The sequence below is a fragment of the Girardinichthys multiradiatus genome, chromosome 18 (assembly GCF_021462225.1).
Source record: "Girardinichthys multiradiatus isolate DD_20200921_A chromosome 18, DD_fGirMul_XY1, whole genome shotgun sequence".
NCBI lineage: Eukaryota > Metazoa > Chordata > Actinopteri > Cyprinodontiformes > Goodeidae > Girardinichthys > Girardinichthys multiradiatus.
The window spans coordinates 3,832,619-3,859,991 of record NC_061810.1 but is presented as its reverse complement, the minus strand read 5'-3'; the positions used below and the strand labels follow the sequence as shown (position 1 = coordinate 3,859,991).

General features: G+C 41.3%; 1 protein-coding gene and 1 long non-coding RNA gene across 8 annotated transcripts in view; both read right to left on the bottom strand.

Annotated features, from left to right (window-relative positions):
• Positions 1–9,688: 9,688 nt before the first annotated feature.
• Positions 9,689–27,373, bottom strand: part of nlrx1 (NLR family member X1) — a 145,900-nt gene continuing 128,215 nt past the window's right edge. For 6 of the 7 annotated variants that reach the window (XM_047390769.1, XM_047390771.1, XM_047390768.1 and 3 more), the window contains 2 exons: positions 25,654–25,861; positions 9,689–10,761 (listed from right to left, as the gene is read on the bottom strand). In XM_047390769.1, coding sequence (XP_047246725.1) covers positions 10,612–10,761; positions 25,654–25,861 — 358 coding nt within the window. In that variant the 3' untranslated portion in view covers positions 9,689–10,611. Of the gene's footprint in view, positions 10,762–24,461; positions 24,724–25,653; positions 25,862–27,373 lie in introns of those variants that run through there. The other variant, XM_047390773.1, reaches the window with a different exon arrangement.
• LOC124883602 lies at positions 10,768–15,571 on the bottom strand. The gene is made up of 3 exons (XR_007042245.1): positions 14,411–15,571; positions 12,581–12,736; positions 10,768–12,483 (listed from the first exon to the last, which is right to left on the bottom strand). It is a non-coding gene; the product is annotated as an uncharacterized LOC124883602 (long non-coding RNA).

Here is a 27,373-nt window from a genome sequence, read left to right as displayed (position 1 = left end):
CCTAAAGATTTCCAGTGATAAAATTGGTGTGCGTGGCCTAATTGCTCAACAGCGCCCTTTAGGAGCACTAAAATAACCAGCCCCAAGCCATGCTGTGTCCCAGGTGTATGACATTCAGTACACTTATGTAACTTCTCGGGACCTACAAAAAAGTCTCTTGGACCCATTGTCCAAACCCCACAAGAAGTCGGCCATTTTGGATCAAAGCCGCCATTTTGTCTCATTTACACACGTGGAATCTGAGCGAACTCCTCCTACAGCTTTTGACTTACAGAAATCGAAATCAATGAGCATAGTCTTAAGGCATTGGGCATTAAACGTTATCGAAAGCTTTTTGCTACATGAAAGTATGTGGGCGTGGCTAAGCCTCAAAATCTGACTTATCGCCATGAAACACGAAACTCTTATAGTTTCTACAAAGAAAGTCACAGAGACATGAAACCTTCTGGGATTGATCTACCTCTGGCCCTGAACAATATTCACTGATCAGATGCTTACATCATCGAAGCCCTGACCCCTCAGAACAGGAAGTGTCATGTTTCACTTAGTGTTGGCCATATTTGATCTCCTTCAACTAATCAACATGAAACTGTCTCCAATGACAGATAACATGATGGTCTAACTTCATCTCCAGTACTGACAGGTTTGGCTGGAGGGTGTGGCCGTGGCGGCGTGGCGAAATCTGATGTGACGCTATGGTGATACGTTTGCCTCTAAATTACACATGCAGGGTCCGATTTACTCCAAACTCAATATGGTAGATCCTTGTCAGCCCCTAAACAGCTCTATTAGATTACATATGAATTTGGCTCAACGGCGCCCCCTACGACACTTCAAGTGCTCTAGCTCCCTCATGCCTGATCGGATCCACTTCAAACTTACTGTACATCATCATGTATCAAGGCTGGACATGTTGACACAGTCAATACATTACATCACTCTAGCCCCGCCCACTAATAAACACATGACTGTAGCTTCCATATGGAAGGTCCGATTCACTCCAAACTGAATATGCTTGATCTTTCTCACCCCCTAAACAGCTCTATTGGATTACATTTAAATTTGGATCAATAGCGCCCCCTAGGACAATTCAAGGGCTATATCTCCCTCATTCATCATCGGATCCACTTGAAATGTAGTATACATGATCATGAGTTCATGATGGACATTTTGACACAGTCAATTGATGATGTTGTTTTAGCCCCACCCACAAACAAACAAGCGACTGCAGCGTCCTTCTGGAAGGTCCGATTTACTCGAAATTTTGAATGCTTTTTGCCAGACCGAAACTCTGCATGACCGAAGATCATATGACATGTTGCTCAGAGTACCACTTAGTGACGACGTGTTGAAGTGAAGCGGTGTCATCGTCGGTGGCGTGTATGAGGCGATGCCAGGCTCCTGCGGTCGCTCAACAGCCCGAGTTGCGCTGAGGGGTGCGAGGGCCTTCAAAGCTTCTTGCAGGTTTCTAGTTAAGCCCGAGCAGGAAAACTGCAAGGGCCTATTGTAATCGCTCGAATTCTTATTATTATTCCATTGCCTCTTTGCGGGGCAATATGGGGACTTTGCCATTCCCCAAAACTCACCAAACTTCACCCAAAATTGTCCCCCGCGTGAAATTCTTGATCCTTAATGTCATCGTCAGTGGGCGTGGCCAAACCACTTAGCCACGCACCCAAATGTGAGATAGCCCGAACCGTAAGTCGTAGAGATCTGAAATTCGGCACAATGCTAGAACTCCTCAAAACAAGAAAAAAAGTCTCTTGGGGGTATGCCCTAAAATGCACAGGAAGTTGGCCATTTTGGGTCAAAGGCGGATTTTTGCCCTTTTTTCACTTTTACTCACCTCGAACTTAAACGAACTCCTCCTAGGGATTTTGACCTATCGACTTCATATTTGGCCTATATGCAGTTAAGGGATGGGGGATTAAAAGCTATCAAAATTGTGAGTTTTTGAACATGTTTAGGGGGCGTGGCCGAAAGTGAAAAATTGCAATAACTTTCCCAAAAAAAATACAAATCACACCAAAGTTGGCATGAAGGAGGGCCTTCTGCTTCCCGACAATCCCATGGGGTCATATACTGACATCATCAAAGCCACGCCCCCTCAGAACCGGAAGTCACTTTTTTCACTTGGAAAGGTGCCTCTATGACCCACTTGACCCAATCAACTTGAATCTGTGTCAGAAGACAGATAACTAGTGGGTCTAACTTCGTTTGAAGCACAGTGACGTTTCATAAAAGGGCATGGCAAGGGTGGCGCCACAAAGTAGGACGTCACGCCATGGCCATACGTTTGGCTTTAATTTCCACATACATCATCTGATCTGCACCAAATTCCATGTGATTGAACCTTGTCCAGTTCTCAACAGAGATCTGATGACATATTCGGTGGGCGTGGCCTAATTCGTCCACAGCGCCCCCTAGAAAATTTCAAAAAATCAGCCCTAAGCCATGCTTTGACCGAGAATTCTGAAATTTGGTACACATATGTAACTTCTCAGGACCTACAAAAATGTCTCTTAGAGTATTGGTCTAAACCCCACAGGAAGTCTGCCATTTTGGATTTAATTTGCCATTTTGACCCTCTTTTGGGCGTTTTTAGCCCGCATATCTGAGCGAACTCCTCCTACAGCTTTTGACTTACAGACTTCAAAATCACTCAGTATACTCTTAAGGCACTGGGGATTAAAATTTATCAAAAGCTTTTTGATACATGAAAGCGTGTGGGCGTGGCCATGCCTCAAAATATGACTTCTCGCCATAAAAGACAAAATTCACATAGCTCCTACAAGGAAAGTCACAGACACATGAAACCTTCTGGGATTGATCTGCCTCTAGGCCTGAAAAATATTAACTTGTCAGATGCTGACATCATCAAAGCCCCGCCCCCTGAGAACAGAAGGTGCCCCGTTTTCCTTTAGAGAATCAGTGTTTGATGTTCTTCACCTAATCAATGTGAAACTGTCCCAAGTAACAGATAACATGATGGTCTTAGACAGTCGCCAGTACTTACTGCTTTAGCTGGAGGGTGTGGCTATGATGGCGTGGCGAATTCTGGTGTCACGCCACAGCCATACGTTTGGCTCTAAATTACACATGCATGGTCCGATTCACTCCAAACTGAATATTCTTGATCTTTGTCAGCCCCCAAACAGCTTTATTGGATTACATTTAAATTTGGATCAATAGCGCCCCCTAGGACACTTCAGGAGCTATATCTCCCTCATACATCATCGGATCCACTTGAAATGTAGTATACATGTAGTATACAATTTACGTATTTTAAGGGTTTCACAAAAGTCGCAATAAAAATGGCTCAACAGCGCCCCCCTGAAATTTTCAAAAAAGCCTCCGCATTGAACTTAGTTTATCGTACAGTTATGAAATTTGGTACACTTCTAGAACTCCCCAAGAACTACCTAAAACTCTCTTGCACCCACGTCCTACAAGAAGCAGGAAGTCGGCCATCTTGGATTGAAGTTTGGATTTTCACCCCATTTTTACCGTTTATAGACTCCGTATTTGATCGAACTCCTACTACAGATTTTGATCAATCACCTTGAAATTTGATCAGTTTGTTCAGAAGAGATGGGGGATCTAAAGTTATCAAAATTGTGACTTTTTGAGCATGCTGAGGGGGCGGAGCCAGGCCTCAAAGTTTGACGACTCGCCAAAAAAATTAAAATTGTTATAGCTCTTACTAGGAAAGTCGCAGACATACAAAACTTTCTGGTATTGATCCACATCTGACCCCAAACAATATTCAATGGTCACATCCTGCCATAATCTAAGCCCCGCCCCCTGAGAACAGGAAGTACCATGTTTTACTTTGAAAGGTCCAAATTTCACCCCTGTTACCTAATCAACACGAAACTGTCCCTAGTGACAGATAACAAGATGGTCTAAGTTGGTTTGGAACACAGAGACTTTAGGCAGGAGGGTGTGGCCATGGCGGCGTGGCGATGACAAAAAAATTGAAATTGTTATAGCTCTTACAAGGAAAGTTGCAGACACACAAAACATTCTGGTATTGATCCACATCTGACCCTGAACAATATTCAATGGTCACATCCTGCTATCATCTAAGCCCCGCCCCCTGACAACAGGAAGTGTCATGTTTTACTGTGAAAGGTCCACATTTCACCCCCGTCACCTAATCAACACGAAACTGTCCCCAGTGACAGATAACAAGATGGTCTAAGTTGGTTTGGAACACAGACACTTTTGCGGGAGGTTTTGGCCGTGGCGAGGAGAGACGTCACGCCATGGCCTTACGTTTGCCTCTGATTTCCACATTTCTTAGCCGATAGCCACCAACCTCAATAAGATTGATACTGGTCCAGCCCCCTAAGGATTTCCAGTGAAAAAATTGGTGTGCGTGGCCTAATTGCTCCACAGCGCCCTCTAGGAGCACTAAAACAACCAGCCCCAAGGCATGCTGTGTCCGAGGTGTATGAAATTCAGTACACTTATGTAACTTCTCAGGACCTACAAAAAAGGCTCTTGGACCCATTGTCCAAACCCCACAGGAAGTCTGCCATTTTGGATCAAAGCCGCCATTTTGTCTCATTTACACACGTCGAATCTGAGCGAACTCCTCCTACAGCTTTTGACTTACAGACTTCCAAATCAATGAGTATGGTCTTAAGGCACTGGGGATCAAAAGTTATCAAAAGCTTTTTGCTACATGAAAGTATGTGGGAGTGGCTAAGCCTCAAAATCTGACTTATCGCCATGAAACACGAAACTCTTACAGTTTCTACAAAGAAAGTCACACACACATAAAACCTTCTGGGATTTGTCCATATGATGACTGGAATAATATTCAATGGTCAACTCCTGACATCATTGAAGCCCCGCCCCCTGACAACAGGAAGTGTAATATTTCACTTAATGTTGGCCATATTTCATCTCCTTCACCTAATCAACATGAAATTCTCTCCAATTACAGATATTACGATGGTCTAACTTGGTCTCTAGTACTGATATGTTTGGCTAGAGGGTGTGGCTGTGGTGGCATGGCCAAGTCTGATGTCATGCCATGGCCATACTTTTGGCTCTAAATTGCTATTGCATGGTCCGATTTACTCCAAGCTCATTATGGTTTATCTTTGTCAGCCCCTAAACAGCTCTATTAGATTACATTGGAATTTGGATCAACAGCGCCCCCTAGGACATTACAAGTGCTCTATCTCCTTCATACATCATTAGATCCACTTGAAATTTAGTGTACATCATCATGGATCAATGCTGAACATGTTGACACAATCAATTGATTACATTATTTTAGCCCCGCCCACTAACTAACAGCTGAATGCAGCTTTCATCGGGAAGGATGTATTTCGGCCAAATTTGGAACATTTCTTGCCAGAGCAGAACTTAACATCACCAAAGAATGTATGAAAGATGACTCGCAGCGCCAGCTAGTGGGAACGTGTAGAATGGAGTGGCGGGCTCTTCTGTGGCGTGGAGGAGGCGGTGAGAGGCTCCCACGGTCGCTATACAGGCCAAAAGGCAGTTGGCTGCGAGGGCCGCCCAATGCTGCTTGCAGCTTTAATTATATTTGTTGTTATTCTAGCTCCTTTGTCTTCCTTGTAGTTTCTAGTTTAGTTTCCCATTTAGTATATCTGTGTTTATTCATGTTTTGAGATTCGTTCATTTGCGCTTTTATTTTACTAGTTTATTTTCTATGTCCCGTCTCGTTCTGGTTCCCTTTTTTTGGTTTACTTTTTGTTTATTTACGGTCAGGGTTTCTTTATGGGTTCTTTGTTAATTATTAGGTTTTGGTGTTTCTTCTATTCCCTTTAGTTTCTCAGTTTACTTTAGTTAATGATTATTTTAGGTTCTTATGTTACTTTTGGTTTATTATCTTCGTCCATGGTTTTGCTTTCATCTGTTTCCCTGAGTTTTGTTATTTATAGTTTTGTTTTTGTAGTCAGGTCCCTTTGGTTAAGTTATTGTCTAGCTTCCCTCATGTTTCCTTTTGTCTTCTAGTTTGGTCACCTTAGCAACCACCCAGATTCCCTCAGTTCTCTATAGCCTGGTCCACACCTGATTTCCATTCTCCTCTGATTACCTGCCTCAGTGTTTCATTGGTCCATACCTCACTCCCCTCTGTTTATTAGCTCTCTGGTTATCATTGTACTTCGCTGGTTCCTTCCGTTCTCCACCCATGTCTATGTGCTTGTACCATGTTCCTGCCAAGATGAATTTCGTAAGTTGTGGACTACTTAGTCAATCAATTAATATAGATGGCATTTAATTAACCCCAGTAATAAAGTAATTTAGTATGTAACTTAAAACCCATACTAAACAGGTTTCTAGAATTTCTAGAAATGTCCTTCTTTCACCTCCGGAACATTGCCAAAATTAGAAATATCCTGTCCAGGGGTGATGCTGAAATACTAGTCCATGCATAAGTTACTTCAAGGCTGGACTATTGTAATTTTTTACTATCAGGATGTCCACAAAATGCAGTTAAAAGCCTTCAGCTGATTCAAAATGCTGCAGCAAGAGTTCTGATGAAAATTAAAAAGACAGATCATATTTCTCCTATTTTAGCTTCCCTTCATTGGTTCCCTGTTAAATCCAGAATAGAATTTAAAATTCTCCTCCTCACATATAAAGCCCTTAATGATCTAGCTCCATCATACATCAGAGATCTGATTGGTCCATATGTTCCTAACAAAGCACTTTGTTCTCAGACTGCAGGTTTACTGGTGGTTCCTAGAGTCTCTAGAAGTAGAATGGGAGGCAGATCCTTTAGTTATCAGGCTCCTCTCCTGTGGAACCAGCTCCCAGTTTTAGTCCGTGAGGCAGACACCCTGTCTACTTTTAAGGCTAGGCTTAAAACCTTAATTTTTGATAAAGCTTATAGTTAAGAGTGGCTTAGGTTATCCTGAGCTATCTCTGTAGTTGTGCTGCTATAGGCTTAGGCTGCTGTAGCATATAATGACAACTTTCTCTCACTTTCCACATTCCAATTTGCATTATTTGCTGTTATTTAAGCTTTTAACCTTCTGTTTTTCTCTTTCTAGAAGCTACATCGGGCCTGGCTCTATGTTTAGCTGTGGCACCTTCCTCAGCATTGGCTGAGATGCTGTTGCCAAAAACTTAATGTTCTCCTTGTTCAGATGATACACTTGGCCCTGTCTTTCAGTGTTAAACCTATCTCTCTTAGACATAGCTGCTTGCTAAGCTTCTACTGTGACTAATTGTATGTGCTCTCTTTCATACTCTTGACTTGAAAACTGGCTCAGAGATCATCTGCTTAGCTGTGTTTCTCTCCTAGATGAAGCCAATAAAGGAGCTCCTACCATTAATGTTTTATGTTTTTGTTTTTTTTCTCATAGAAAGTATGCTTCTGTACAAAACTTACTTAAGAATACGGTGGCAAAAAACAAACATGGACAGGCTGGCAAGACAAGCTTGGCATGAGCAAAGGACAATACATGAACTGAGAGCAATGTGATCCAAAATGTTTCCGCGAGGAATGAACAGAACAGATGTGTATATATAGAACAAGAACAAGGTGAACCGAGGAGACTGATTTCCTTAGTGCAGGAGAACCGAATAAAGTTGATTGACAGACAGGAGAGAACAAAACGTGACTGAAGCAAAACAGAAATTCTAGGATACAAATTAATAGAAACATAACTAGAAAAACATTAAACTAAAGCATAACCAGATCCAAAACCCTAACTTGACAAAACATGTACTAGAAGACAAAAACTAAAGCATGACCAGGAAAATAATAAACAGAAGCATGATTCAAAACTTCAACTGTAAGACACATAAAAGGAAAAACCCGCAACCAAACAAGCCCAAATCATAACACTGTCGCTACATGCATGCTCAATATGAGGGATTGCTACAAAGTCAATGCAAGCCACAGCCCACTGTTGCTACATGCTCATCCAGGAGGAGTGGGTTTCCTTAGATAAACATTTTTTAAAACCAATTTTAGCAATAAACTGAATTTGACAGAGCAGTTTAATCATTATGTGATTAGAATACTTCTGGATCAGTGCTTCTGTGTTCTTTTTGTGTCTCTGCTCTGTTCTCTCAAACCCCCAGTCGGTCGTGGCAGATGGCCGCTCACACTGAGCCTGGTTCTGCTGGAGGTTTCTTCCTGTTAAAAGGGAGTTTTTCCTCTCCACTGTCGCTACATGCATGCTCAGTATGAGGGATTGCTGCAAAGTCAACGCCAGTGACTGTCCACTGTCTCTACATGCTCATCCGGGAGGAGGGAATGCTGCAAGTCACTGACTGGATGCAATCTGCTGGGTTTCCTTAGATAGAAAAACGTTTTATCCAATTTGAATAAAAAGCTAACTCCGACTGCACTGTTCAATTGTTAGGATTAATTGGAATGTATGTACCTGACTGTTGTGAAGTCCCTTGAGACGACATGTGTTGTGAATTTGGCACTATATAAATAAACCTAATTTAATTCAGTTCAAATTGAATTGAATTGCATTAAAATTTAAGATCACAACACTTAAGTTTCAAAAGATTTGGTCACTGGGCACCAGACCTAAGGAAGTGCTGGTCCAGGGGTATTCATAAACTTTAACTAAAAGCTTTGGATTTTTTAATGCTTTTAGCTCTAATGGTCCAGAGAAAGTCACAAAGATGTGACTTTTTCCTGGCCTACCAGGTATAGTCTAAAAGAAACCAGTGGGAGAATGAACAGCTGGAGTTTCATAAGTAAAAGTTTTCACAAACTTAGGAAAGCAAAATGTGGGGACTACACGTTTGGATTTGATCATGTGTAGATTTGTGTCAGAGTTAGACATAATGATAAACTCAGAGAAGGAATGAATGAAGACACAAGCGAGTCAAAGTTATCTTTGGCTGGCCAGGGAGAGACATTCTCTCAAAGGAGCTGCCCTGTGTCACAGCCTTTTATTAAAGAAAAGAAAAACACTCATGTTTCAGCATCGTGGGTGTGGCTACACACAGTTTCACAAATACACATCCTACTGAATAAAACTGGTTCTGTCCAGATACTGATACAGCACACGTCCACATCTGGCATCCAAGGACACCAAGATTGTCTGGGGAGCGAACAGACTGCTTCCCAGAACTCCTCCACACAAACACAAGTTCCTTCTCAGTCTGTATAGCAACCACCCAAATGCAACTCTAAGACAAGATGACAATTCTGTTAATAGTTCATAAAAGTACTTCGAAAACACGTAAAAAGTATTCAAACCACTTCTATCAAAGTTCACCCAACTAAATAAATGAATATGTCTTTTAATGGTAAATCATAAGGATAAAGAACCTTTTTAAACTAAGCAATGATAATTCATGTACAAATCTTACAACAATTTGAGATTTTTCAGGCTAGAGATTTGGAGTTAAAGTTAAAATTTCAGGCCTGGGGTGACAAAAGCTTATATACCATTTTTCATCCTTATATAAAATCTATTCAAGGACAGCCAGATCCAGAAGGGGGCACTGTTGGTTAAGCAAGAAACATGAAACTCTCAGTTCATGAGTTTAAGTTGTCTTAATTATGTCTGCAAAGGGTACGAAACATGTTTAATTACATAGAAAGAAACTTTACTCATCATGTATTTACAGAGACAGTGGCCCTTGATTCAGGAGGGGCTATCTATTGTCAAGAAGAAAAGCGTCTTGAAGCAATAGAAATCATAGAGCTCATTTTGCCATCCTCACTGATATAATTCAGTGATGAGCCATTATGTCAGGGCTCCAAGACAGACACACCATTCTGACTTGAACATTAAGGACAGAACTGTGATAACAGCTTGTCCCCTACATCATCAATCTACAGAGGTCACAACCTGTGCAAACACTCCTGGATAAGCAATTGTGCAAGTATGTTTATGAACCAAGGTTTATTTTGTGGAATGGAAATGAGGCCAGATTAGGTCTGAAAACTAACAAAGACACAGTTACTATATGTCCAAACAACCAGTTCAAAATGCAAAGCAGAAGGGTAAATAAAACAGTTTTAATAGAATAATACTTTAAAAACATTTTCACAAATTAGAAAGCAACAACCTTTTGAATACTTTGATTCTTAATGTTGTGGTAACTAGCCATCACCGACTTACTGAATGGAGTTGACTCCATTTTTAAGCCAAGATTGTGGCTTAAAAACTGATGTAGATATAGACTCACCTTTGGCCATCTTGAAAGCAGGCATGATATTGTCACATTTGGAATTAGCAGCTTAGTTTAACAGCAAAGAAAAAAGTGGCACACAAACAGAACAAGCTGTGTGTAAAAACAACAGAACTAATAGTGGCTACTGTTTCAGCATTAACAGAGCTTTAGCTAGGGATAACGGACACAATTTAGCAAGTTTAAAAGGACTACGGGGACATATTTTATGCAGGTTATTAGGAGATGAAGGGAAAACACAGATTAAACAGAGTAAAGTGGCCTGTTAGCACTTAACCACCACAAACAAAAAAACACAAGCAAATAAAAAATATTGAAATTGTTTTATCTTGAATTAATTTTCTCAGCCCAGACACTACCTCATGTGTAGGCTGGTTATAAGTTTTAAACTCAAGGATACATATTTAAATTTCAAATGTTGAGAAAAAAATGTCTCTCTTTTTAACATTCTTAAGGTTTACTTGGTCTCTCTTTGGGAGAAGAGTCAGTCTCTAAATTCTTCAAAGTTGCTTGGACTGTTTTCTGCACTTTGCGAAAGTGAAGCCTCGTCCAAAAACTCTTTTGCCTCCTACTACCCCACTCCAGATCCTGGAGGAAAACCTATGAAAGAGAGGAAAGGCATTTTAAAATCAGAACAAAGCAAATATTGTTGTTTGCTGTATCTAGGATGGAACCATTGCTCGATGGTGAAACACATCTTGATGGAGGGACTCAGACCACCGTAATAGGCTCAGTAAGTTGCCATTATTTAAAGATATCATGTAAGATTGTGCCATCTGACATATTTACTCCTTCACTGTTAGATACAGGAGCGTTACTAACCTTGTGACAGTTACATATAATGAAAGTCTGTGGTGCCAGATAGGTCTCTCTCCTGACATATAAGCTCATTCTGAAATGTTTTTCCCTTGAAACACCTGAACCTCATGAAGAGAAACCCAAGCAACCTGTGCACAGCAGCACAACAAACTGTGCTCAGCAGCATACGAAGTTTAGCCTGGAACAGCAACCGCAGAGACTAGCCAGTGGTTGGACTCACTGTACTGATGCGGGTAAGGCTTCCTGCTTGGGAGTTAGATGAGTTGTCAGAAAATCTTCCCTCTTTACACTGGTATGACAGTGGGGCGTTCGCACCGGAAACGTTCGGCTGGCCCCCTCCCATGCCGGAGGACGTTACTCAAAAAGAATTGGGGCGTGGCGGTGAGTTTATGTGTGAAAAATATTCAACTGGAAGTACCCAGACTGTCACAATCTTTATACAGCCATCTAAAACATTAGAGCATTGGTCCTTATGTGTTAATTGCCAGGTTTGTAGTACTACTCTGCTACTTTGTAGCACAGCTAGCATCAGAGCATAATGGCATCCTTCAGGTTTTCCTGTCTCATATACAACATACTCCAAATAGGGCTGAGGGATATATAATAAATTCTACCAGTGTGATTCTAGACATGGGTTTCAGTTTGCAGCCATCGAAATAGCATATAGCTGATACATGACAAAGGGATGATAAACTTTATTACTGCCTGACTTGCTCATTCATGTAAAATATATTTTCTTCTGATCACTGAGCTTCTAACATACTGGATCACACCACAATATCAATGAATTCAGGTGTTACAATCACTTCCATGACTACAGGTATATACAGTTTGGTGTGGAGAAACCCCCTGGATAGAACATAATGCTGGATATCCATACTGATACTGAATACGTAAAGGATGCAACATAATTTCAGTAAAATAGTAATGATGAGCCCACAGAGAGCTTAATCCAATATCCCCAGGATATCAAAATTGAAACATCGATGCAGCAGGTTAGTCTAATCTGCTGTAATGTAATAGCAACTCAAAATGTTACTCAGTAATTTGCATGGCCCCCACTGCTTGTATGACAATTGTTGGGTCTGTGATTAAAAGCGTCAGTTGTATTTTGGTAAGTTGTGTGAGAAGGCACAGTGTGTACTTTTATAATGTACTATTAATATGGTGTGCAAGTCCCACACCAGTCTGAATACTTTTTTTTGTAAATTTTTATTTCCGTTTCAACTTACTAAACAAATTTTACAATCTTTCCAACTAGTATTTAACTGTTAATGTACAAACAAATTAACACAAATAAGTAAAAGAAAATAGAGAAACCATGTAAACAAAAACATTGTCTGCAGGTACTGACCCAAATTTACATATTTTCCTTAGCTCACTGTCATTTTGTTCGAGATAGATCTGACCCACATACACAAGAACACTCAGAAACACAACTGAATTAGTGAAAGATGTTTTATTTACAAAGTGATACTGGAACGTGAACGGTAGAATCGCCAACTGCATGGAAAGAGGGGAAAGAGAACTGGTGAAAACAAGAACTATAATGTTGCGGAATTAATGAAAAGTAACTATGATAAACAGTTGAACGGCTTACTAAGAGAGTATAGTCAGGTCGCCAGGGGTAGAGGGAGTCGGGACCGAGGCAGAGAAATCCAGATGGTTCTACTTGAGCTGTAGAGTGAGTTCTGGTGAGTTCAGGAGTTAATTCAATGTTCAGGTACTTGAGTTGGAGGGTGGACAGGGTACGCTTCTGCCTTGGTTCAGGAGACAGAGGATAACAGGAAGCTGCCAGCTTAGTACTTGGAAACGAGATCCACCAAATATACAGGTCCTTCTCAAAATATTAACATATTGTGATAAAGTTCATTATTTTCCATAATGTCATGATAAAAATTAAACATTCATATATTTTAGATTCATTGCACACTAACTGAAATATTTCAGGTCTTTTATTGTCTTAATACGGATGATTTTGGCATACAGCTCATGAAAACCCAAAATTCCTATCTCACAAAATTAGCATATCATTAAAAGGGTCTCTAAACAAGCTATGAACCTAATCATCTGAATCAACGAGTTAACTCTAAACACCTGCAAAAGATTCCTGAGGCCTTTAAAACTCCCAGCCTGGTTCATCACTCAAAACCCCAATCATGGGTAAGACTGCCGACCTGACTGCTGTCCAGAAGGCCACTATTGACACCCTCAAGCAAGAGGGTAAGACACAGAAAGAAATTTCTGAACGAATAAGCTGTTCCCAGAGTGCTGTATCAAGGCACCTCAGTGGGAAGTCTGTGGGAAGGAAAAAGTGTGGCAAAAAACGCTGCACAACGAGAAGAGGTGACCAGACCCTGAGGAAGATGGTGGAGAAGGGCCGATTTCAGACCTTGGGGGACCTGCGGAAGCAATGGACTGAGTGTGGAGTAGAAACATCCAGAGCCACCGTGCACAGGCGTGTGCAGGAAATGGGCTACAGGTGCCGCATTCCCCAGGTCAAGCCACTTTTGAACCAGAAACAGCGGCAGAAGCGCCTGACCTGGGCTACAGAGAAGCAGCACTGGACTGTTGCTCAGTGGTCCAAAGTACTTTTTTCGGATGAAAGCAAAGTCTGCATGTCATTCGGAAATCAAGGTGCCAGAGTCTGGAGGAAGACTGGGGAGAAGGAAATGCCAGAAGTCCAGTGTCAAGTACCCACAGTCAGTGATGGTTTGGGGTGCCGTGTCAGCTGTTGGTGTTGGTCCACTGTGTTTTATCAAGGGCAGGGTCAATGCAGCTAGCTATCAGGAGATTTTGGAGCACTTCATGCTTCCATCTGCTGAAAAACTTTATGGAGATGAAGATTTCATTTTTCAGCACGATCTGGCACCTGCTCACAGTGCCAAAACCACTGGTAAATGGTTTACTGACCATGGTACCACTGTGCTCAATTGGCCTGCCAACTCTCCTGACCTGAACCCCATAGAGAATATGTGGGATATTGTGAATAGAACGTTGAGAGACGCAAGACCCAACACTCTGGATGAGCTAAAGGCCGCTATCTAAGCATCCTGGGCCTCCATAAGACCTCATCAGTACCACAGGCTGATTGCCTCCATGCCACGCCGCATTGAAGCAGTCATTTCTGCCAAAGGATTCCTGACCAAGTATTGAGTGCATAACTGTACATGATTATTTGAAGGTTGACGTTTTTTGTATTAAAAACACTTTTATTTTATTGGTCGGATGAAATATGCTAATTTTGTGAGATAGGAATTTTGGGTTTTCATGAGCTGTATGCCAAAATCATCCGTATTAAGACAATAAAAGACCTGAAATACTTCACTTAGTGTGCAATGAATCTAAAATATATGAATGTTAAATTTTAATCATGACATTATGGAAAATAATTAACTTTATCACAATATGCTAATATTTTAAGAAGGACCTGTAGGTAATCCTGATCGTCCAGAAACGTTTGGAACTGAAGTCAAAGTTCAACAAAGAATGATCAGTAGGTTCTGGTTTCTGCCTGCGAAGGAACATAAACAATATCAGCTTAGAGGCAAAGAACGAAGCATAGCTTAGAGATGGCTGAGTTTGTTACCACTGAAGGCAAACACTATGGCAAAGAAGTGCTGGCAGTCTCCTGCTAAAATACTCCTCCAATGCAATCAGCAGATCAGTTGCACCTGTCACCCAGCGCACCTGAGAAACTCCTGCACCATCTGGAAGCTGAAAACAAAAGTGCAGACAAAACACAAACACATACACACAGAACCCAAAACCTCGACACTCACATTTTTCAGATTTCAACTATTAACCCCGGATTTTTTTAAATCGTCCTTCTTTCGGTCTCATTTTGTAAGTTAGTTTCTCCATGTCGTGTGTTTCTTTCATTATTTTCTTTCATTCATCTTGTGTTGATATATGTGCTTTAAGCCATTCTAGTATAGTTATAGCTTTCTTGGCTGAAGCAAGGAGGATTTTGATTAAATATTTGTCTCCTGTATATACTGTTCCTTTTATATAGCTTACAATAAATACATCAGTTGTCCTGTTAATGGAATAAATAATATATCCCAAGACCTAACAGAGAACCAAATAAGTTCCATTCCAAAACGGAAGAATTTTCCTGCAATTCCAGAATATGTGTGTGGTCTATGTTCATGTGATCACATAATCTCCAGCATGGCTGTCCCATCCTTATATTATTACACTCAAAATTACTAGCAAACATCCTTATATGTTTGCTAGTAATTTTGAGTGTAATAATGTATCACATTTGATTCTTCCCAGCAAATTCCCTCCATCTTTCTGAGTGGGTTATTAATTTGCGTTTTCCACATTTCATACCATTTGTCTTCTCAAATCAGGTAATTCAGTTCCTTTGGCTCCGCGACTGAATCAAACTTTTATACAGAGTTGACAACGTCTTAGTTATAGAACTACTATACGCCTGTACAAATGTAGTAATATGGTGAGGTCGGGGCCAATGCTGGACTTTTGGGTATACGCTCCTTTTTGTCTCCTCTCAGATCTACCATTTACAGGTCCTTCTCAAAATATTAGCATATTGTGATAAAGTTAATTATTTTCCATAATGTAATGATGAAAATTTAACATTCATATATTTTAGATTCATTGCACACTAACTGAAATATTTCAGGTCTTTTATTGTCTTAATACGGATGATTGTGGCATACAGCTCATGAAAACCCAAAATTCCTATCTCACAAAATTAGCATATTTCATCCAACCAATAAAAGAAAAGTGTTTTTAATACGAAAAACGTCAACCTTCAAATAATCATGTACAGTTATGAACTCAATACTTGGTCGGGAATCCTTTGGCAGAAATGACTGCTTCAATGCGGCGTGGCATGGAGGCAATCAGCCTGTGGCACTGCTGAGGTCTTATGGAGGCCCAGGATGCTTCAATAGCGGCCTTTAGCTCATCCACAGTGTTGGGTCTTGAGTGTCTCAACGTTCTCTTCACAATATCCCACAGATTCTCTATGGGGTTCAGGTCAGGAGAGTTGGCAGGCCAATTGAGCACAGTGATACCATGGTCAGTAAACCATTTACAAGTGGTTTTGGCACTGTGAGCAGGTGCCAGGTCGTGCTGAAAAATGAAATCTTCATCTCCATAAAGTTTTTCAGCAGATGGAAGCATGAAGTGCTCCAAAATCTCCTGATAGCCAGCTGCATTGACCCTGCCCTTGATAAAACACAGTGGACCAACACCAGCAGCTGACACGGCACCCCAGACCATCACTGACCGTGGGTACTTGACACTGGACTTCTGGCATTTCCTTCTCCCCAGTCTTCCTCCAGACTCTGGCAACTTGATTTCCGAATGACATGCAGAATTTGCTTTCATCCGAAAAAAAGTACTTTGGACCACTGAACAACAGTCCAGTGCTGCTTCTCTGTAGCCCAGGTCAGGCGCTTCTGCCGCTGTTTCTGGTTCAAAAGTGGCTTGACCTGGGGAATGCGGCACCAGTAGCCCATTTCCTGCACACGCCTGTGCACGGTGGCTCTGGATGTTTCTACTCCAGACTCAGTCCACTGCTTCCGCAGGTACCCCAAGGTCTGGAATCGGCCCTTCTCCACAATCTTCCTCAGGGTCCGGTCACCTCTTCTCGTTGTGCAGCGTTTTCTGCCACACTTTTTCCTTCCCACAGACTTCCCACTGAGGTGCCTTGATACAGCCCTCTGGGAACAGCCTATTCGTTCAGAAATTTCTTTCTGTCTTACCCTCTTGCTTGAGGGTGTCAATAGTGGCCTTCTGGACAGCAGTCAGGTCGGCAGTCTTACCCATGATTGGGGTTTTGAGTGATGAACCAGGCTGGGAGTTTTAAAGGCCTCAGGAATCTTTTGCAGGTGTTTAGAGTTAACTCGTTGATTCAGATGATTAGGTTCATAGCACGTTTAGAGACCCTTTTAATGATATGATAATTTTGTGAGATAGGAATTTTGGGTTTTCATGAGCTGTATGCCAAAATCATCCGTATTAAGACAATAAAAGACCTGAAATATTTCAGTTAGTGTGCAATGAATCTAAAATATATGAATGTTAAATTTTCATCATTACATTATGGAAAATAATGAACTTTATCACAATATGCTAATATTTTGAGAAGGACCCGTATTAGCTCAAATATAAAACAACAATTATGCTTTAAAAGCCTCAACATCAGCACTTCTCTGACAGCATGATGGGAGTATCCAAAATTGACAGGGTCTCCACTAATGCCAGGCAGATGTACACCCATCTGGAATAACCCTGACTTCCTACAAAATAATATGATAAACTTTCCGGATTGGAGGAGTAAAGGAATTGATAACCTGCAACTTATATTTCAAGGAATTCAGTTCATCCCATTTAACAGATTAATTATACAACATGGGATGGACAAGAATACTTTTTTTAAAATATCAACAAATTAAATCTATAATAAAAAAATACATTTAGGCTCAATAAACGTCGTCAAGTGTATTACAGTTCCTTAATCTCAAAAATATACAGTACACTATCTATGATGGATGAATCAATATCCCTTCCTATTACAAAATGGGAGGCAGATTTATCAATGAACTTTGATCAAACATTCTGGTCTCAGACATGTTTAAGAACAGGTAAAATGAGTAGTAACCCCAGTTTACATTTAATACAATATGAAATTCTTCAAAGAGTACACTATACAGGTCAACGGATGTTCAGGATGGGTTTTGCACTAAGACTTGCTTACATTGCACAGGCAATATACCTGCAGGCCTCCGTGTCTGTCTCGTGTCCAGGGGGGGCAGGTCTGTGGCTCCTCACACCCGCTATTGCATATTTTTTAATTTTTATGGAGAAACCTTATATACACAAGCGCGCTCACACTTAGACCCACAAGCGTTTGGATTCAGGTGTTAAAATACACAAACTACACAAATGTTTCTGCAGGCGTAGAAGCAGTCTTCTAGGGTGTGCATTTTCTTCATCCTTTTTTCTCTCCTTTATTCTTTTCTCCTCTCCCTTTTTCCTTTTTGCCCTACCTCTCTCTTTTTTTTCCTTTTCGTTTCCGTCTCCATGTCCATTGCAACTGAAATAATCCCAAAGCAGTCTCTAATAAAGTTTTTCTTACATACATATACATTTATATAGTTTTGTGTGTGTATATATACACTGCTCAAAAAGAATAACTGAAACACTCAAAAAACACATCCTAGATCTGAAAGAATGAAATATTGTAATTTAATACTTTGTTCTGTACAAAGTTGAATGTGCTGACATCAAAATCCAACAAAAATCATCAATGGAAATCAAATTTATTAACCAATGGTGACCTGGATTTGGAGTCACACACAAAATTAAAGTGGAAAAACACACTAGAGGCTGATCCAACTTTGATGTAATGTCCTTAAAACAAGTCAAAATGAGGCTCAGTATTGTGTGTGGCCTCCACGTGCCTGTATGACCTCCCTACAACGCCTGGGCATGCTCCTGATTAGACGGCGGATGGTCTCCTGAGGGATTTCCTCCCAGACCTGGACTAAAGCATCCGCCAACTCCTGGACAGTCTGTGGTGCAACGTGACGTTGGTGGATGGAGCGAGACATGATGTCCCAGATGTGCTCAATCGGATTCAGGTGTGGGGAACGGGCGGACTAGTCCATACCTTCAATGTCTTCATCTTGCAGGAACTGCTGACACACTCCAGCTACATGAGGTCTAGCATTGTCCTGCATTAGGAGGAACGCAGGGCCAACCGCACCAGCATATGGTCTCACAAGGGGTCTGAGGATCTCATCTCGGTACTTAATGGCAGTCAGTCTACCTCTGGCCCTCCAAAGAAATGCCACCCCACACCATTACTGACCCACTGCCAAACCGGTCATGTTGAAGGATGTTGCAGGCAGCAGATCACTCTCCACGGTGTCTCCAGACTCTGTCACGTCTGTCACGTGTGCTCAGTGTGAACCTGCTTTCATCTGTGAAGAGCACAGGTGCCAGTGGTGAATTTGCCAATCCTGGTGTTCTCTGGCAAATGCCAAGCGTCCTGCAGGGTGTTGGGTTGTGAGCACAACCCCCATTTGTGGATGTCGGGCCCTCATACCATCCTCATGGAGTCTGTTTCTAACCATTTGTGCAGACACATGCACATTTGTGGCCTGCTGGAGGTCATTTTGCAGGGCTCTGGCAGTGCTCCTTCTGTTCCTCCTTCCACAAAGGCGGAGGTAGCAGTCCTGCTGCTGGGTTGTTGCCCTCCTACGGCCTCCTCCACGTTTCCTGGTGTACTGGCCTGTCTCCTGGTAGGGCCTCCAGGCTCTGGACACTACGCTGACAGACACAGCAAACCTTCTTGCCACAGCTCACATTGATGTGCCATCCTGGATGAGCTGCACTACCTGAGCCACTTGTGCGGGTTGTAGAGTCCGTCTCATGCTACCACGAGTGTGAAAGCACCTCCAACATTCAAAAGTGACCAAAACATCAGCCAGAAAGCATAGGTACTGAGAAGTGGTCTGTGGTCCCCACCTGCAAAACCACTCCTTTATTGAGTGTGTCTTGCTAATCGCCAAAGATTTCCCCCTGTTGTCTATTCCATTTGCACAACAGCTGTGAAATTGATTGTCAATGAGTGTTGCTTCCTAAGTGGACAGTTTGATTTCACAGAAGTTTGATTTACTTGGAGTTATATTGTGTTAAAGTGTTCTCTTTATTTTTTTTGAGCAGTGTATATATATATATATATACATAGCTATAATGCTCCACTTTATATATATATATATATATATATATATATATATATAAAAACTGGAGCATTATATCTTTAGTCGTAATGGTCCACTTGTGAAAGTAAATCTGTTGGGTTACTTCTTGGTACTCAGACAACAATTCTGAGTGCTAACACGGTTAAACAAAAAAAAAAAATCATCAACTTTATTTTATTCATGTTCAAGATTAGAGGATCTACACCATGCCACAAAGTGCTGCTCCTGTGCTGCTGGCTTCCTGTTTAGACACACAACCCTTCCGTTTCACAGACTGTGGTCTATTTGATCCAGGAGATTGTTGAGGCCTCCACCTGAGTCTTCTGAAGTTTCCAACAAATTCAATCAGGATGAATTGTGTTAAATGCACTGGAGAAATAACAGCACACGATCCTCACAGTGCTGCTGGCTTTGTCCAGATGACCGTGGGTTTGTTGAAGCAGGTGTATGATGGCGTCTTCAATTCCAACTCCACAGCGATAAGCAAACTGAAGGGGGTCCTGATGGTTTATTGATAGCTTATTCGAGTGGGCCAACAGGAGTCTTTCTAGGACTTTCATGATGTGGGATTTCAGGGCAACAGGTTTATAGTCATAAGTACTGATGGATGAGATTTCTATGGTACTGGAATGTTAGAAATAACCTATATTAATATGACTCATAGCTGTTTTTCCCACTTATACCATAATGATATAAAGCACAAGTTCTAATGTTTCCCTTTTGTTAGAATAGGATAAGAATGCTCATTGACACACATTACAAGGATAAATGGCTCAAGGATTGTCATGAATGACCTGAGGCTGGGGCACTGGGTTTGATAGTGAAGCCGCTGGTATAACTGGGTTGATCAGGATGCCACGGCACACTTAGATAAAGGATGGACACCCGCTACTACACATCCTACCAGATAAACACCACAATGGTGACACACAGTCTACTGATAATCACTGAGGGAGGGCACATCCATTGCATTGGAGTGCCAGATATAAAACTACATGTGACCTTCCTTCGAGGCTCTTGCGTCATCCTTTCACAGACGCCAGCGGTCCGAGACGGGAGCCTCAGCGCTGATCTCTGTAATCATTCCTCTGCCTAATTTAGATTAAAGAAGCTGAAAGTTAGAAACTGTTTGAGAGTCGTTCATTTAAGAGTCAGTGTTAGATAGAGTGTGTGACCACTTCTGGGGACCAAGGACCGGAGGAACTCCAAGACGTCTGACCGCCAAAAGGGTGAGGTAGATCGGACAGGAACAAGACAAGAGGTCTTCCAAAATACTGGAACCTTCTTCTGGGCCAGGCTAAGGTTAAAGGGGTACTGCACAATCCTACGGAGATGCTCTGCACAGGCCTTCAGGACTCTAGGGCTGACATGATCTGGACCTGCAGTCTTATTCCGATTCAGTCTCTCCAGTTGCATCTTCACCATGACCTCTTGAGACACACAGGTGGAAGGAAGCAAAGGAAGCATCAGCATCTTCTGATTTGGTTTAAGGCAAACATGTAGAAGCAAAAGGGTCCATGGCTGAGGTGGAATACAAAACATTTGATGTGTGACAAGAAAGCTGTGGGTCAAAGGAGGGTGGGATGCCTGTTTGGCTGTGAGCAGGAGAGGGGGATGCTGAGCTTGTTTCTGAACTGAACTTATTGAAGAATGTGTTTAGTTCATTGGTTCTGTCCAGACCTCCATCGGTTTGATCTTCCTTCTGCTTGAAATCTGGGATCTTCTTCATCCCTGACCACACATCTCTGATGTTGTTTTGCTGGAGCTTGCTTTTCAGCTTTTTCAGCTTCTTCTTGTACATTTCTTAACTTGACTTCTGTATACCTCTCTGAGGTATACCTTTTTTGTCTTGTTAAGCAGGTTCTTCAGGTCACTGGTGATCCAGGGTTTGTTATTGGGGAAGCATCTCACCGTTCTGGTGGATATGGTGTTATCCACACAGACGTTTATATAGTTGGTTACACACTCAGTCATGGCACTGATGTTCTCTTCATGTCTGAGTGTTTAACTCTGATATGATGGATTTTATACGATTAGTTAAAATAGAGATGTAGGATTTATAGTTTGTATTTAAGATGGATATCGGTCAGTAATTTTTATGGTTTAGGTATAAATGTAATAACTGCCTCCAGCCAGTAGGGAGGTACAGTGTTTTTATTTTTCCAAAATCCAGTTAAAGAGCGTTTGGAGTAATGGTACAAATTCACATGCAAATGTTTTATAGCATTCTGATGTAATTCCATCACTACCGGGTGTTTTACTTGTTTTTTAAAATTTACTAATTGCTTTTTGGATTTCTTTCTCAATTATTACATTTGTTTTACACCTTCTTTGTTCAGTCCCTGTAGAGGGTAGGTCCAAAGTGTCAAGAAAAGTTTTGATTTCACTTTGATAGTTAGCTGGTGATTGAGTATAGAGGTCTCTGTAATATTATGTAAAGATGATTTCTCTTTCTTTTGGGTTTTGTTTAATTTAATTCATTCATTTTAGGATTACGGATTTTGTTAATACAGGATTGAGATTGCAGTTTATTAAGTCATCTTGCTAATAATTTGGCTTTAGGGCCTGATTCAAGTGTGTTTAATGTATCTTGTTTTTAATTCCATTTATTGTTGGAGTAATTCATTAATTATCTTTTTAATATTCTTTGTGTATTTAATTATATTTTTCCTTTTTCTGTCTGTTCTAGCTCCCAATATTGTTTTCCTTTAAATAAATTTGAGTTGCCTTCCTCATTTGATCTACTACTGCTTTATTGTTTAATTATTGTTTAACATTCCATTATTTATTCTCGACATCATGTCTTTCATTCTTTTGCTTACTTGCACAGACGTATCGGATCAATTCAATTCAATTCAAAGATACTTTATTGATCCCCGAGGGGAAATTAGAATTCCAGTACAACCCATCCAAACATACATCATGACACAAGACAAGGGAGACGGGTCACCGAGGCTTTGCTGCCCACTCACAGGCGCTGCCCTTGTTAGATGAGAAAAGAGGCCACATTAGGTAAGAAGTTGGAAAAACAAAAATCATATTTCACACTTTATCCTTAGCAGGATACAGTTTGAGATTGCAAAAAAAACCTCAGCACAAAGAAGCAACAGTTGACAAAACAACATCATGCCGGGAACGGTGAAGGTGGTGTGAGGGGGTGCATATGTTTATCTTGAGCATGTGTGTGTGCGAGTGAGTGTGTGCAAGTCCATGAAGCACTGTCACAGTGGCCATTGTCCTTGATGGTTCGTTGGAATGTTCATCAACCGGCCACAAAGTTCTGAGCAGGTCCACAGATGTCCTCAGGGAAGGGAGGGGGCAGAGGGAGCGGAGCGTCATGTTTACATAACTTCCAGGAGAAGTTGAGGATAGCCAGCCATCAAGGCCGCGCAGGGGAGCCAGATTCAGAAAAACAATAATTATTTGGGTTAGGCTGACTCTTAATTTTCCATCAGCCTTGAGAGTCTTGCTGGTGCTTCACAAAGGCGAATCCAAACAGCCAAATTCCTGGTCTTTCTGCCTGATCCAAGCGAACAACTTTCTCCAATTACCCCAATTTACAGTCTTGAGTTTTATCACTATGTTGACCTTGCACAAAAAAGTAACCAATTATTGAATAAACTTTGTGTGAAGCTGAATAGTGTCTGTATTCTCTTTGCAGTGGATTCAAGTACCGCCAAACATCTACTGATCCCAACTATAAATAATTATTTTGTCATAGTTGTTATCGTAATTATTATTCAGCCATTAATCTTTCCTTACTCTTATTTGCAGTGTGTTTCATTTTTCATCTTTCACTTTATTTCTGGTAGTATGCTTGCAGTCTGTTTCTGGCAGTCCCGTTTCCCCACATCCGGTAAACTGTCATGCCCGGCCTGTTTCCATGTCGCTATCCCAGCCGTTCTCAGTCTAACAGCAATACAGGAGTCCTCATCCTCTCTCTGGATGTGTCTCATCTCATACCCACTTTTCCTCATATAGCTGGCCACCTCTTGCGTGCTGTCCTAGGTCTTCATTCCATTTTTCTCTGTCACCATGAGCCTTCATTGCTAGTTAGTTGCTCCATTCAGGCGCTTAATATCGTTGCCTGTAACATCCAGCTGTTTTTTATTCTTCATCTTCATTGTTTCTTGTTTACTTTTTGAATCACTCTATGTATTTTATGAAGTTTATTGTTGAGTTATTTAAGCTGGCATGAGAGAGCTCTTGATTCAAGCTTGCATATTGCTTCTTGTCACTCCTGAAAGCCCGCAGAGTACTTTTTAACTACTTACAATGTATAGCCCTGTTTCCACCAAAAGCCCCAGGGTTTAAGGCTCCAGGATTTGTTTTACCCGGGTAATAGAAATCCCAGGGAATTCCGTACTTTCATTTTCCATTTCCTAGAGAGGCCCTGGATCATTTATTTAAATCAGCCTAATTGATGTTTGGGAAAGTTGTGATAAAAACTGCAATACACCTTCATTCCAACAGATGGCATTACTCCTTTACTCTGTTTAAAAGTCTATTAGCTAATACGTAATTTTTTGTTTCAGCTGATAAATTATAAATAAGGAACAGCTTTAGAGTTACATGGTTGATTAATTCCTTCCATTATTGTTTAAGTTGCACTGGATCCATAAGCAGGAAACGTTTAAATCATTATTTTACATATAATTCTCTACCAACCGGCATTTGGCCAGAGTTGCTGCTTTTCAATGGCAGGATTAATTTACAATGACTACTAAACACCAATTAACGCACTTATTTTTCTTTTATTATCATCAGATAAACTCATATCAGATATCTACAGAAAATGTTTTAGTAAAAATTTTATTAATTAGAATAAAAAAAAACTGATGATCATTCTGGAAGTACAAGGAATTGATACCTTGACTGTATATTCATAACCACATATAAAGTAGAAGATGCGTAGACAGTGGAGTAGAGGATGACAGGGTCACTGGGAATTGTGGTCTCTCTTCCTGCAGAGCTTTCTGCATAAAACTATGAAAAACTATGAAAAATTAAAAATATTGACTAAGTTAGGTTTACATAAAAAGACAACCTTAGCAAAATGTGCATTTTTTATGTACATTGAAATATTGAAGGTGTTCTGATCATCAGCACTGCATTAAAATATTTGTTTTACAGAACTGTGGCGAAACAGTTTATTTGATTGATGCGAACAATATCTTAAAATGTCATAAATGTCTGGCTAAAGATATTCCGTTTTTTTTTCTGGTACTTGTGGTTATTCACCACATACCTACTAGATGCTTTCTATTCATTTTTAGCTGCCACAAATAGGTAACAGGTAGCGGGAAATCCCATAGTGCCGCCAAGATTATGCAGGGTTTAGTGGGGAAGTCACTAACTGCCAACTGCCCGGTTAGCTTAGCTAACCCCGCTGCTCAGAATACTCTGAAAAACATTTCAAAGTAGGCTCATTCTTGATGAACTGACCGCACAGATTAAGTTTTGAGGTCTACTTTCTCACTTAAAAACATCTTAAAACTACTTTTTGTGACTAATTTATGTCATAAAAACGATTAATTTGTATATTAACCTACGCCATTGCTGAAGCTGCTGGGGCCAAACCTCACTGCACACAAGCCCGTCCCTTTAACAAATCCCTGAGAAGACCTATTCCAGACCAGGACCATTTACCCGTGAAAGAAAAGCCCCAAAATTAAATCACTTGGGTAATTTTGGATAGAAACGCAACCTGGGCTAAACAAAGCCTGGGGATTTTCCAAAGCTTGGGGCTTTCTACAAGCAAGCTTATATACATTTCCTGTGTTCTCAAGCATGTAATAGAAGACACATGCAAGAGGAAAGTAGGAAAGCTGATTTCAATATGTTACATTCAGGAAAGTATTCTTGGATCAGCAGGTGGACAAAGATTTGATATTTCGATAATTGTGCAGTGTTTGTGAGTGTGTACCTCAAGCTGCTGTTTGACAAGTTTGCGGTCCCAGGATGAAGCATTCTCTCGTATCACTTTTAGTATAGGGTGCCAGTTGTCAGAGATGTCGAAGCCTTCAGTGACAGAAGCCAGGACTTTAACCTGACGGTTGTTGCCTTTTTTACTGGGTACACCTCGTCCATACAAAGACTGCTTCCCCTCATTGGTGATTGGATTAAGATACAAGCTACAAGGGGACACAGACATATTCAAAGACTGTCATTCGTACAAAATATAAGACAGTTAAATATATTTCAATTCAATTCAATTCAAAGATACTTTATTGATCCCCGAGGGGAAATTAGAATTCCAGTACAACCCATCCAAACAGACATCATGACACAAGACAAGGGGGGGACGGATCAACAAGGCTTTGCTGCCCACTCACAGGCGCTGCCCTTGCTAGATGAGAAAAGAGGCCACATTAGGAAAGTAGAGGGAAAAAATCATATTTCACACTTTATCCTTAGCAGGATACAGTTTGAGATTGCAAAAAACCTCAGCACAAAGAAGCAACAAGTTTACAAAACAACATCATGCCGGGAACGGTGAAGGTGGTGTGAGGGATGCATATGTTTATCTTGAGCATGTGTGTGTGCAAGTGAGTGTGTACAAGTAAGTCCATGAAGCACTGTCACAGAGGCTATTGTCCTTGATGGTACGTTGGAATGTTCATCAACCGGCCACAAAGTTCTGAGCAGGTCCACAGATGTCCTCAGGGAAGGGAGGGGGCAGAGGGAGCAGAGCGTCATGTTTACATAACTTCCAGGAGAGGTTGAAGATAGTCAGCCATCAAGGCCGTGCAGGGGAGCCAGATTCAGAAAAACAATAATTATTTGGGTTAGGCTGACTCTTAATTTTCCGTCAGCCTTGAGAGTCTCGCTGGTGCTTCTCAAAGGCGAATCCAAACAGCCAAATTCCTGGTCTTTCGCCAGGTCCGAGCGAACAACTTTCTCCAAGATTTATCCCATTTCACCCCTGAGTCCAGGAACCGCAACCTGCCTGCGATCCTGTATAAGGATCACATCCAGTCTGTAACTCAGCTCACGTAACATCTCAGTCTGACTGCTGATCGCCCTGAAGGTCCCATCATACATGCCAGGCAGCCTTACAATTACCAGAACAGCTGCTGACACTCCGAATTTCTCGATATGCCAGGTAACCGCTGACTCCAAAAAGCAGAAATCCTGATATCAAACATCCAATTATATACATATCTTCCACATCCTCGACTGACATTATAGACAAACACACAATCCTCCACTTCTGCCAGGAGTCCATTGTGTATCCAGAGAAAAACGTCCAGTCCGGACAAGTTGGGCTCTCCTTCACCCTGTCTTCTCCTCGAGACAATTTGATCAATTGCATTGAGAGACCAGCTGACCAAATCCATAACTAAGAATTTGGAAGATATGCAAGAAGAGGATCCAAAGACAAGACACAGAGCTGAAGCAGGGCAGATAAATTGTGTGACTACAGCCAGCTGCGTGGCTATTACCGGCATCTCCAAGGCCGAAAAACAGAATCAGTGGGTCACGATGACCAGGACTAAAGTATTGAGCAATAATCAAGAAGCTGAGCTGAATAGGTTGCACAATAACTGAGAAGCCTAATAAGGGGCTGACTGGTGAAAGCATCAAGCACCATAAAAGCAATGCTGAAGGAAGGAACAGGGTTGTTTCCTCGCGGAAGACCAGCG